A 13055-nucleotide genomic window follows, 5' to 3' on the forward strand; every position below is an offset into this window, starting at 1 on the left:
CGGCGGGCAGTTCCGGTGTCAGAATTGGACGCCGGATTTAAACAACGCTAGTGTGAAAGTAGCCTTAGCCACGCAGGCACAAAAATACAGGGGGAAGGGGAATGCCCAGCTCTGAGGGATGTTAAATGAGGGCTCAGTCCGGTCCCTTGGTGTTCAAACCAGATCATTTACATATTACCAAATATGCAAACAGTTTTACCTACAGACATAACAAAAGTATTGTTTTAATCAGAATGATCAAACCTACCAAGCAGTATGGCTGGTTTAATATCATTGATCATGCTGGCAGATGCTCTTTAAAGTAGAACTCTCGCTAAAAAAATTATTCTCTGACCTGCTAGAAAGTGATATCATGTGACCAACTCTCTGATCTCCAACTGACACAGGAAGTCTGTTACTTCTCCATTCATTCCTAGGAGACTGAAGCTTCCATAGGAATACATGGAGAAGCAGACTTCCTGTAGACACATAAGATGCTGTGTTATTTGGAGAGGCAGAGTGTTGGTCACATGACACGGCTGAGGATCAGAAGGGAGGTTATAACACACAAATACACTCACATGTAATAAGATTACCTTTACTACAGATTACATGTACCTTTCTAGCAGGTCAGAGAATAAAAATTTTTGCGCAAGTTCTTCTTTAAATATTATTTTTAGTAATGTATGGAAGGAAGCTATATTTACATAAATATATAGAAAATACATCAGCTCTACAGCTTACTCAGGATGATTGCAATTTCTAGCAGAAGTTTTGATTCCACCACCACAGCTTCTTGAGCATGAGCTGTAAGGCTCCCAAGGACCCCATTCACCATCCACAGTACGGGCATTCGTTACTTTGTCTACACAAAGACCCCGACGGCAATGCTATTCAATAAACAAAATTAAATACATATATAATAATAAAAAGATAGAAGAAAATATAAAACATTGTCAAAGGTTCCTCATTAAACCCTATGTACAAATTAGATTTAAAACGTGTAGTTCTAATAACTGCATTTTTTCAGTTGCTAGAATATCTGACTGTACTTAAAGGGGTTGTGCAGTGCTACAATATTGATGATCCATCCTCAGTCATAAATGTCAGACAGGCGGGTGTCTAACTCCTGGCACCCCACTGATCAGCTGTTTTAAGAGGCAGCAGTGCTTGTGCAAGCGCTACTTCCTCTTCAAAATGACCTGGGCGTCGTCTCCTTTGTAGAGGCTGTGCAGTATAATTACAACTGCTTGTATTATTCACTTGAATAGGAAAAGCATTTGTAATAACATTGCACCGCTGAAGAAGACAGCATGCACGTAATTTTGAAGAGGAACCATTGCTCGCGCCAGCACTGCTACCCCTTCAAACCGCTGATTGCGGCGGGTGCCAGAAGTCAGACCCTCGCAAAACTGATATTGATGACCTATCCCAAGGATAGGCAATCAATAATATACCGCTGCACAGCCCCTTTAAATTCTTTTATTTTCACAATAGAGATTAGCTAAGGTTAGTTCAAGCCAAGCATGTTTGTGGGGTTTGGGAGAGATAGCTTTCGATCAAATTTCTGACTGTTAACCCATATGTATGGCAGGCTTAAAGAGGACCTGTCACCACTCCTGACACGCCTGTTTTAATAGCTTCATGCATTCCCCATTTAATAGCAATTCTGGAGCATCTATTCTTATGGCTCTATGTTGTGCCATTTCTTTATTATTACCACTAGAAGTTATGAATGAATTGCTAGCAGTCTGCAGTAAGGGTACAGAGGGGTGGTAACAAGTTGGGGGTCTGTACCTGCACAGTCTGACAATGGCAGCACTGATCGGAGAGAGTGAGTCTGTGCAGGTACACTTCCCCACCCCCCCAACTGGTTACCACCCCTCTGTACTCTTACTGCAGACTGCTAGCAATTCATTCATAACTTCTAGTAGAAATAATACAGGAATAGCACAACATGGAGCCATAAGAACAGATGTTCCAGAATTGTTATTACATGGGGAATGCATGAAGCTATTAAATCAGGCATGTCAGGAGCGGTGACAGGTCCTCTTTAATACTTCGCACAGCTGAGAGTTTGCTACAGTATTATCCAACCTAGGAAATCATCTGTCAGCTAAACAGATCAGAAGCGCAAATGTCTCTCCTGCCAAATCTAGAGTATCAGCGTAAGTAAAATATAATCACCCTAAAGTCTTTCTTGAAGATAATTATCTAGACTGGGTGGCCAAATATATCATGTACTGGATTGCAGCCATTAAAAAGTATATGTTTTATCATTCACTGACAGTACACAGAGACCCTGTAAACAGTAGGAAAATTAAAATATGGTACATTATAAGTAATATTCACATAAAAAGTATAAAAATAAAAAAAAAATTTATTAAAAAGGGTGAAGAAGGGGATGTTTCAGTTTTAGCATCATGTGAAGGACTCCCCTTATTACTGAGAATGAGGGCTTATGTCCCTATACCCAACCAGAGAGTTGCCTTGTTAAAAACGGTCACAAGTAAAAAAAAAAAAGAAGGGTTTGCTTTGGGACTAATTAATTCTCCTTTACCTAAAGAGAAAATATATGGTACCTACCTTTCCAGGACCACAGTCACTTCCATCTGCTAAAGGCATATGTTGAGTTAAACATCCTTTATGCATTCCTTCTGTACTTGTGCACCACAAGCGCTTGCACTGTTTCTGTTTAAAAACAAATTAACTATTATTTTTTTTATACTTACCTTCTTTGAGCAGTGTAAAATCTACTATATCATTAATAAAAATAAATCACAATGACTTCACTTAGGCCGCTTAGACGGTTTTGATAACTGAGGCTCGATGAGTCAGAAACTGTAACTGCATCCTCTGCCAATTCTTACTTGTGGCAGACAGAGGAAGAGGTCTCTGAACTCTGGGGTTTAGGCATGGATACTAAATCAGGTAAGAGTTACTACTTGAATTTATATACAGTACATGAAACTATGTGCATCTCCGACTGTAAGGCGGAACAAAACAAATGTGGCAATCTTTTTTTGCCCATGTTGCAGACTATCTGCCCAAGTACTGTATGTACACCTGAGTTTTCTCTAAGGGTACATTCACATGACAATGAAAAATAGTCGTCACATGGCTGTTTTCAGAACCTTTGAAGAAAATGGGCCTATTCACAAGCCTGTTTTTTTTACAGCCAGTGAATAGCGGCCTGATGAAAATAAGAGATGTCCTATTTTTGGCCATTTTCACAGACTAATGGCCCCATAAAATTGAAGGGTAACGTTTTTAATGTCTGTGTTTCATAAAGCACGCGTTCAAAAAGGCAAAGTGCACAAACTTTCCAGAAGGCACCAGAACAAGCTCTGTTTGAACAAAGACTGTGGGGGAGATTCAAACAGGTGTAAAGTAGAACTGTCTTACTTGCTCATAGCAACCAATCAGATTCCACCTTTTATTTTTCACAGCTCCTTTGGAAAATGAAAGGTGGAATGTGATTGGTTGCTATGGGCAACTAAGCCAGTTCTACTTTACACCAGTTTGATAAATCTCCCCCTGTAACTCATTAGATCAGTACTAGTTAAGTAATGCACACATTATAAAGTTATTAAACTTTTCATGTCCTTACATATCCAAACTCTATTCAAAGGGGTAGTTGCGTCTGCAAAAAGTTGTTTAGGCTACTTTCACACTAGGGTTAATATTTTCCGGTATTCAGATCCGTTATAGGGGCTCAATATCGGAAAGAAAATGCTTCCGTTTTGTCCCCATTCATTGTCAAAGGGGACAAAATGTAACTGAACAGAACGGAGTGCACCAGAATGCATTCTGCACCATTTAGTTGCGTTCCCATACCGGATAGCAAACCGCAGCATGTTGTAGTTTGCTTTCCGTCCTGGGATGTGAAGCAAGACAGATCTGGCGTGACCCAAAATGCAAGTCAATAGGGACGGATCTCTGCTACAATAGAAAACGGATCCGTCCTCCATTGACTTCCAATGGCGTTCATGACAGATCCATCTTGGCAATGTTACAGATAATACAACCTGATCTGTTCATAACGGATGCAGATGGTTGTATTATCCCGGAAGCGTTTTTTGCTGAACCCTGCCAGATCCAGTATAAACACTAGTGTGAAAGTAGCCTTAGATACACTGATATGCTAAAGTCAAGCTCAGGTTATTGATAAACCTATCAAATTCAAGCAAAATACCTGTCATTGCTTAACCCCTTAAAGACCGGGCCTATTTCCATTTTTACATTTTGGATTTTTCCTCCCCATGTCCCAATAGCCGTAACTTATTTATTTTTCCGTTCACATAGCTATATGAGGGCTTATTTTTTGCGGGAAAAGATGCATTTTTTAATGCCACCATTTAATTTACCATGTCTTGTATTAGAAAATGGGAAAAAAATTGTTTGAGCCAAAACTGAAAAAAAAAAGATAACTTTTTTATATTTCAGTCTACAAAGCTGTATGAGGGCTTGATTTTTATTCAATTCACAGTTATACAATTTTCTGGGCGGACAAGATGGCAAAAAATGGCAAATCCCGTGTTTTTAATTTTCTTTCCGTTACGGCGTTCACTGCACAGGAACTTTTCATATATATTTTAATGGTTCAGACATTTTCGGATGCGGCGATAACCAATATGTTTATTTTTTATTGTTTATATATTTTTAAATGTAAAATTGGGAAAAGGGGGTGATTTAAACTTTTAATTTATTGGTGGTTTTTAAAATTTAGCTTTCACTTTTTTTTTTATAAATATTAGCCCCCATAGGGGCCTAGTACTTGGGATTTTTTGATCCCCTCTCCTAATAACCATAATAGAGATCTTATAGGGTAAATATGATTTCTACAGTCTCCATTCTGAGCTCAGCATGGAGAAAGCCATGGCAGGCCTGGATCGCTTCAGCGGTGTCCAGGCTGCTATAGCAACCGAATGAAATCCTGCAATTTCACTTCTGGGGATCCGATCGGAAAGAGTCCAGAAGCAATGAGCGCTTCCATCAATACAGATGGAAGCGCTCATTGCTGGAGTGCAGGGAGCTGATGTCCTGTCACTCACCGCTCAGCTCCCCGTACTCCTCCCCTCCTTCAGGCCGGCAGCGCACAGAATGATGAATCAGGGAGACTTCTCCTTCTGCTCCACCATTCAGCCTGCAGGCACAGATCACGCTGTCGGCCTGTGTGGCCGGAGCCAGCAGCCCGGGAATCTGCACAAGCTCCCTGTGCCTGCAGGGGAGAGAGGACTGTGAGCTTCAGGAACGGGGCAAGGTAATTGTAGGTAGGTAGTGTGTTTTTTTAGTAATTTTTTTAACACAGAGGGGGCACAATGGGCATTGCTACTCTGGAGGGGGACAATGGGCATTTCTTCTCTGGAGGGGGCACAATGAGCATTGATAATGTGAAGGGGGCACAATGGGTATTTCTGCTATGGAGACGGCACAGTGCACAGAGGGCATTACTACTCTGAAGGGGGCATAGAGGGCATTATAACTGTGAAGGGGGCACAATGGGCATTACTAGCACAGAGGGCATTACTACTATTAAGGGGGCACAATAGGGATTTCTACTATGGACGGGGCACAGAGGGCATTATTGCTGTGAAGGGGGCACAATGGGCATTATTACTATTAAGGGGGCACAATGGGCATTATTACTGTGAAGGGGGTACAATGGGCTGTACTACTATTAAGGGGCATTATTACTGTGAAGGAGGCACAATGGGGATTATAACTATGAAGGGGGCACAATGGGGATTATTACTGTAAGGGGCACAATGGGGATTATTACTGTGAAGGGGGCACAAAGAGGGCATTACAACTGTGAGGAGAGGCACAATGAAGGGATAAGTACTTTAAGGGGGCACAATGTGGGCATAACTACTGTAAGGGGGCACACATCTGTACACCACTAAAGTGATGGTTGTTCAATGAGGGATTTTTTTTAAGTTTGGGGGGTGGGTCCTTTCTCTGCCCCCCCCCCCACCCCACCCCGGTTGCCAAACAACCTAGGCACGCCACTGTATGTCCGTATTATACAGTATATCGCTATTGTTACATCATGTCAAAGGGAGCAAGACAATTGTGTCCAATAGCTATGTACAAGAACACACCTGACTCACTACAGGATTTATTACACATATCTGTCACCTGTAGTTCTAATATGTTACCCTATACTAAGGCAGCATATTACACTCATAGATCTGGTTTCATCATTTAAATAAAGGCTCATTCAGACGACCGTATGAATGAGTCCGCATCCATTCCGCAATTTTTCGGAACGGGTGCGGACCTATTAATTTCAATGGGGCCTCAAAAGATGCAGACAGCAAGAAAGATAGTGCAAGTCCTATTATTGTCCACAATCGCGGACAAGAATAGGCATTTCTATCATAGTGTCGGTCATGTGCGGGCCACAAAATGAGGAAACGCACGAGGCCGGTATCAGTGTTTTGTGGATCCGCAAAACACTCCAGCCATCTGAATGAGCCCTAAGGGTAACAAAAAATAAAAACTTACCATATACGGGCAAACTTGTGACCCTTTGCCAAACATCAGCTCACATTGTTTGTTAGCATCGTATATTACACCAGGTAACTGATTTGAAAAATCATGGACACGTCCACTGGGCTTATCAAGGAGACATTCTCCATAGCCAGTACTATAAAAAAAAAATGGAATCAAAGTTGTAAGTGAGAAATGTGTGCCTTGATGTGAAAATCAGACTATGTCAGAGGTCATAGAAGCAGTATGTCTCCTTTTTATGAAGCTGCACAGCCTCCATGAGGCTACAAGTATTCCTTATAGGGGAGAAAGTCTCCACATAGACAAAGCCTGGTGGAGCACTCCATGTCTGATCTGACGGCAAAAAAACCTTCGTATGCATACGCCCAAAAAATAAATCCCTCCTGGTCATGTGATGATCAGACAAGTACTTGCCCTGTTAGTAGACAAAGCTGTAAAGAAAAAAGTTGGTACGGGGCTAGCCAGCAGAAAAATGTTTGATTGCTCTAAATATGGGAAACAAAATAAGAGTCTTGTAGGTATGTGAGCAAAAATGAAAGCAAGGCTGGGTTCACATCATGTTTTACCCATCCTCTTAACGTATACACGGATGCCTCAGACTGATGCCATACAGTGGCATCCATTCACCATAGAGTTCCATTGCAAAAAAAAAAAGTATACTTTTTTTATAATTGTGAACGCATTGCACCCGCACTGAATCCGGACCCATTCATTTCTATGGGGCTGTGCACATGAGCGGTGATTTTCATGCATCACTTGTGCGTTGCGCGAAAATCGCAGCATGTTCTATATTGTGAGTTTATCACACAACGCAGGACCCATAGAAGTTAATGGGGCTGAGTGAAATTCGCAAGCATCCGCAAGCAGGTGCAGATGCGGTGCGATTTTTACGCATGGTTGCTAAGATGACAGTCTATTCACTGTATTATTTTCCCTTATAACATGGTTATAAGGGAAAATAGTAGCATTCTTTTATACAGAATGCTTAGTACAAAGTCAATTGAGGGTTAAAAAATAAAAAAAATATTAACTCACCTCCTCCTCTTGATCGCGTAGTTGACGATCTCTTCTTACTTCTTTAATCATGAGCTGCCGACTAAAGGACCTTTGGTGACGTCACATCACATGGTCCAATCACATGGTCCATCACCGTGGTGATGGACCATGTGATGAGCTCAGTGACGTCACTACAGGTCCTTTGACAGGTCCTGAAGAAAGAACAGGAGACCGGCAGCTACGCGATCAATTGGAGGAGGTGAGTTAATTTTTTATTTTTTTTTAACCCTCAATTGACCTTGTACTAAGCATTCTGTATTAAAGAATGCTATTATTTTCCCTTATACCCATGTTATAAGGGAAAATAATTACATCTAAACCCTACCTAACCCAAACCTGAACTTTAGTGAAGAAGTTCGGGTCTGGGTACAACATTCAGTTTTTTATCACGCGTGTGCAAAACGCATTGGACACGCGTGATAAAAACTGAACAACGTAACGCAATCGCAGTAAAAACTGACTGCAATTGGGTACCTACTCGCGTGGATTTGCCGCAATGCACCCGGGACGCATCCGGAGTCAAAATGTGACGCCCGTGTGAACCCAGCCTTAGGTCTCTTCATCGGGTACAACTATACCTGTCAGATGTATGACTACAGACCGGTATAGCTGATGAAGAGATCTAAGTTGTATTGAAAGCTTGCTATGTATTTTCTTTTATATGTGTTACCCATTGAAAGGTATCATACAGATGTAACACACAAACTCTTAACTCATCGAGTTATCTTGAAACAAAAGCCACTGAAAAGCAATTAAAGGTGTTTGCTTAATGCATTTAGTTTAGATAACACGTCTCATAAAGCCTGTGTGATAACTCTACTACATCCGTACCTGCAAGACTCTTACTCTGTTTCTCATATTGAGAGCTGTGCGTACCTGTGTGTCCATCACAGAACCAGAACAGGCTTTTATGCACTGGACAGAAACAATGAAGTTTCCTATTACGGTAAATGAGAGCAAGCAGAGATATTGCAAATTAGAAGGAATTCATACAGGAAATTAGTGAAAACCATATAACTTTTTCATTATACAAAGAATAATGTTAATTTGCTGAACGTTGGAATACCCCTTTAAATGCAATTCATGAAACTAAAATAAAATTCCTAATAAATTCCTGTTAACACCATGTGCTTTTCAGACATTTTTTATTTTAGAAAGTATAACTGGTTTCGGTTACCGTTTGTTTTTATGTGATTGACGATTACACAGCTAGCAAAATGGCTACACAAATGGCTACACCAGGTGAAAGCTACACAAATTCTATACCAAGTGTCATCTTTAAGGCTACTTTCACACTAGCGTTTTTTGAAAAAAAAATATGGATCTGCAAAAACGCTTCCGTTACAATAATGCAACCGCCTGCATCCATCATGAACGGATCCGGTTGTATTATGTCTTCTATAGCTAAGACGGATCCGTCATTAACACCATTGAAAGTCAATGGGGGACAGATCCGTTTTCTATTGTGTCAAAGAAAACAGATCCGTCCCCATTGACTTACATTTGTGTGTCAGGACGGATCCTTCTTGCTCCGTAGCACATCGCGAACAGAAAAAAACGCTGCTTCCAGCGTTATTCTGTCCATGATGGGGACGCAGCCAAACGGAATGGAATGCATTCTGGTGCACTCTGTTTCGTTCAGTTCCGTTTTGTCCCTATTGACAATGAATGGGGACAAATCTGAAGCGTTTTCTTCCGCTATTGAAATCCTACGACGGATCTCAATAGCGGAATTGAAAACGCTAATGTGAAAGTAGCCTAAACTAGTTGTACATCAGTTATGGACATACATGGACATCACATGCACTGCCTTAATGGAAACTTCTACGAAAAGGAAAATGCTATTTGTACAATAAACTTTCCACAAATGAAAAATTTTAATTCTACAACAAACAAAAAGCAACATACAGTATATAATTAAAGGCACAGGCACAGAATGTGACAGAATGCATTACTCACTCTAGGAACTCTGTGATATATTTCTGGCTGCACTTAGACCAGGTCCACGGGTTTGTGTCATAAGTTAAAACTGCTGACATCACATGGAATTCATTTTTAATTCCTATGTCTTTGCACTTTGAGCTGTCATCATGGGGCATGTTAAACCTGTGAGGCAATTACCATTTCAATTTAGACAGTGCTATATATCATGTTGTTCACATTTTGAACCCACAGCTACTGCTATTCATGCCCTGAAGACTGATTTTAAAAACATAACTGCATAAGGGCTCTTTCACACTTGCGTTAGTTGCATATGGCTTTGTGTTCACAGGGGTTATCAGGGAATATGATATCGATGGCCTATCCTCAGACACCAATAGTCTGCAAGTTGATCAGCCACAAGCAGGAGTTCTGTTAAGAGGACAGTAACTTTAAAAAGGCTGTCCGTTTTTACCACTACGGTGACTCACAGGGATGAGCTATAAGCTGGAAGTGAATCTTGGAGCAAGCGATAACTTCCCCTGCAATACAACCAACTGGGCGAATGATGCACTTTATAGTGCCAAATAAAAGCAACAGGCCATCTCTGTGAATGCATAGAAGGTGCAACCCCTCCAGAAACAGAGATTCTCTGTTTCACACTATGAGAAGAAAAAATAAAAGTAAAAAATATATTCACTTCCATTTGAAAAAAATATATGGATCTGCCAAACAGATGTCAGGTCTTAAGTCTCTCCGCATTGCTGGAAGAAGTGCCAAAGTTATGTAAAGGCACAGACCTCCACATAGGTTTGGTGCTTCCTCCAGCAGGGCATGCGCATCTGCTTCCCTGCCCGCGCCTGCGACAAAATCTGTGACTTGAACACACCACTGTTGTGGCATATAACTGTTAATAAATGCCCCCATAATGTTTTTGAAAAAATATTTATTGATCCATCCAAAACTTGATTCAAACAATATATCATTTTCTGATGATAATTTCTCTTTAAGCATTGGTAAGTCAACAGTAATAAAATATCAGGCTAGTCTCACACGAGTATAATACAGGAGCGTTTTTTGCGCTTATATTTTAGCTGCAAATTCTGGCCTGCCCGTGGATCTAATGACAAGGAATAAGATAGAACCCTAAGATGCTGCTAGTTTGGGTCATTATACCTGTGGTCAAGCCTGGATTTACAGTCATAATACTTTGTGTGTATGAAACAGATCATAGTAGTAAATCAAAAGGGCCATATCTGCATTGCAGGTAGCTTATATTATATACCGAAAACCACTTACACATGTCCCAGTTCATGTGCTATGGTGAATGCAGCACCTAAACCATTTTCTTCACTGATAGAGCAACTCCGTTGAGGGTCACACATTGTACCTAGTTCTGCTAATCCTATAAATTAAAATCAAAACACACATTAACAATACTTTGTGCATTATTCTACCACTTAACATCATTGTCTATAGTTAATAAACACACTTTACAAATGACGGCTCATTTCTGCTTTTAAAACATGCTAATACTTTATGTAGAATTGAAAAGAGAGAAAGTATGAGGGGTGTTGAATAAGTTATCTACCCTAGCATGCTCTGTCACTGTCACAAGCAGTTTAAATGTTGTAGGGAATCAATTGAAAAAAGACCCCGCTTAAGGGCGACTGGTCAAAGCATCTTCAGATGAAATGTGCAGGCCATGATTTTGAAAGATTGTTGAGTCAAACTCAGTGTTATAGCTCATGAATTAGGCATTTCAGTTGGCACAGTTTCCAGCCGCATCCTCCGGTCCTAAAGACGCCCCGCCGCATGTTGATTGACAGGGCCAGGGAACGGGATCGTTCTCTGCTGGCCCTGTTTGCATTCAAAATCTCACGCCTGCGCCGTACCTGTCTTCAATTGGCGCAGGCGCACTGAGAGGCGGCCGCTCGCTCAGCCGCTCCATCCTCAATGCGCCTGCGCCGGGTGTAGATGTGACATCATCGGCGCAGGTGCATTGAGGATGGAGCAGCCGAGCGAACGGCTGCCTCCCAGTGCGCCTGCGCCGACTGAATACTGTTACGGCGCAGGCGCAAGATCTTGATAGCAGACAGGGCCAGCAGAGGACGATCCCATTCCCTGGCCCTGTCAATCAACATGTGGAGGGGGCGTCTTTAGGATCGGAGGATGCGGCTGCTACCAGCGAGTAGCCGCCCTACTTGCTGGTAGCAAGGTAATTTGCATATTTTAAAAGCACGTTTTAAACAAAATCTACTGGACCAAAAAGATTAATTCGATTATGTAGGCATAAATCGCAGTGTAGGGATTATAAGTAAACAAAAAAAAAAAAAAACGGTTTAGTGGGGTGACAGAAGCCCTTTAAAAGTAGTAAGATCAATTTTCTCAGAAAATGTTGTTTTCATATTCAGGTAGATAACTTATTGAACACCCCCTGCATATGCACTGTTTGCAGGTACAAATAACTATGATAGATAGAAGTGCATCTAATTTTGAGAGTAAAATTATAACTCCAAATAAAACTGACAAAATACTGTAAGGTATGTACTACTTTAAAAAAAATGACAGAACAATTTTACTATACAGTATACATCAATACTTAGACAAAAGACATTATATCTATGTTCCCAAAGATATGACACCATTTTTTTCACTTTCAGTGTATCCAAATAAAAACCCAAAGGCTGCTCTAGCAGTTGACATGGGGAACTCCAACAGAATAAGGCTACATGTACACGACCGTGGTATGTTTTGCGGTCCGCAAATCGCGGATCTGCAAAACACGGACGGCACCCGTGCGCGTTCCCCAATTTGCAGAACGGCGCAGACAGACTTTAATATAACTGCCTATTCTTGTCCGCAAAGTACGGACAAGAATAGGACATGTTGTTGTTTTTTTTTTGCAGGGCCATTGAACGGAGCAATGGATGCAGACAGCATACGGAGTGCTGTCTGCAAGTTTTGCTGCCCCATTGAAGTGAATAGGTCCGGCAAAACTGCGGCTCGGATGCGGACCAAAACAACGGCCGTGTGCATGAGGCCTAAGGCAGAAGTCACTTAACCATGTTTTCAGTCCATGATAGACTCTGTTCACATCTTGTTTTGTGAACAATTTCAGAATGCATAGGGCCACAGGAACTTGGTGTATGCCAAAAGACTGTCCTTTTTTATTGCATAGGGAACAGTAGTCTGCTGTGCTTTTCTATACAGGTGGATACAGGAAAAATGTATTCTGTGTAGTATTTTTTTTATTATAAAGATATGCAATGTATGCTTATACAGATGCATATGTTGCAGTCTTCATCAGAGGTATACTTCCAGGAATACTCTCAATTTATACCTCTGACCTCATACCTATGTGAGCAGAGTCATATCCTTCCCAGCCAAAAATCTGAGTAAATCACATTAGACAAAAGTGGGAACACAAGGAAGGTTCAATGGTATTTGGTCACATGGACCAAACAACTGAACATATGTTTGTGTGACCAAGCCTTGAAGGGTTTGTCTGGACCCTGAAAAAAAATTGTGATGGTTGGGCATGGTGTGTGAGTAAAAAAACTAAAAAATAAACTTGCTATAGT

General features: G+C 41.1%; 1 protein-coding gene across 2 annotated transcripts in view; it reads right to left on the reverse strand.

Annotated features, from left to right (window-relative positions):
- The window catches only part of ADAMTS20 (ADAM metallopeptidase with thrombospondin type 1 motif 20), a 252346-nt gene that overhangs the window by 150845 nt on the left and 88446 nt on the right, over positions 1-13055 (reverse strand). For both annotated transcript variants that reach the window (XM_044280361.1, XM_044280362.1), the window contains exons 8-12: positions 10771-10876; positions 9511-9657; positions 6490-6631; positions 2566-2670; positions 724-869 (exon numbers count right to left, since the gene is read on the reverse strand). In XM_044280361.1, coding sequence (XP_044136296.1) covers positions 724-869; positions 2566-2670; positions 6490-6631; positions 9511-9657; positions 10771-10876 — 646 coding nt within the window. The remainder of the gene's footprint in view (positions 1-723; positions 870-2565; positions 2671-6489; positions 6632-9510; positions 9658-10770; positions 10877-13055) is intronic.

Source organism: Bufo gargarizans, chromosome 2 (assembly GCF_014858855.1).
Source record: "Bufo gargarizans isolate SCDJY-AF-19 chromosome 2, ASM1485885v1, whole genome shotgun sequence".
Classification (NCBI taxonomy): domain Eukaryota; kingdom Metazoa; phylum Chordata; class Amphibia; order Anura; family Bufonidae; genus Bufo; species Bufo gargarizans.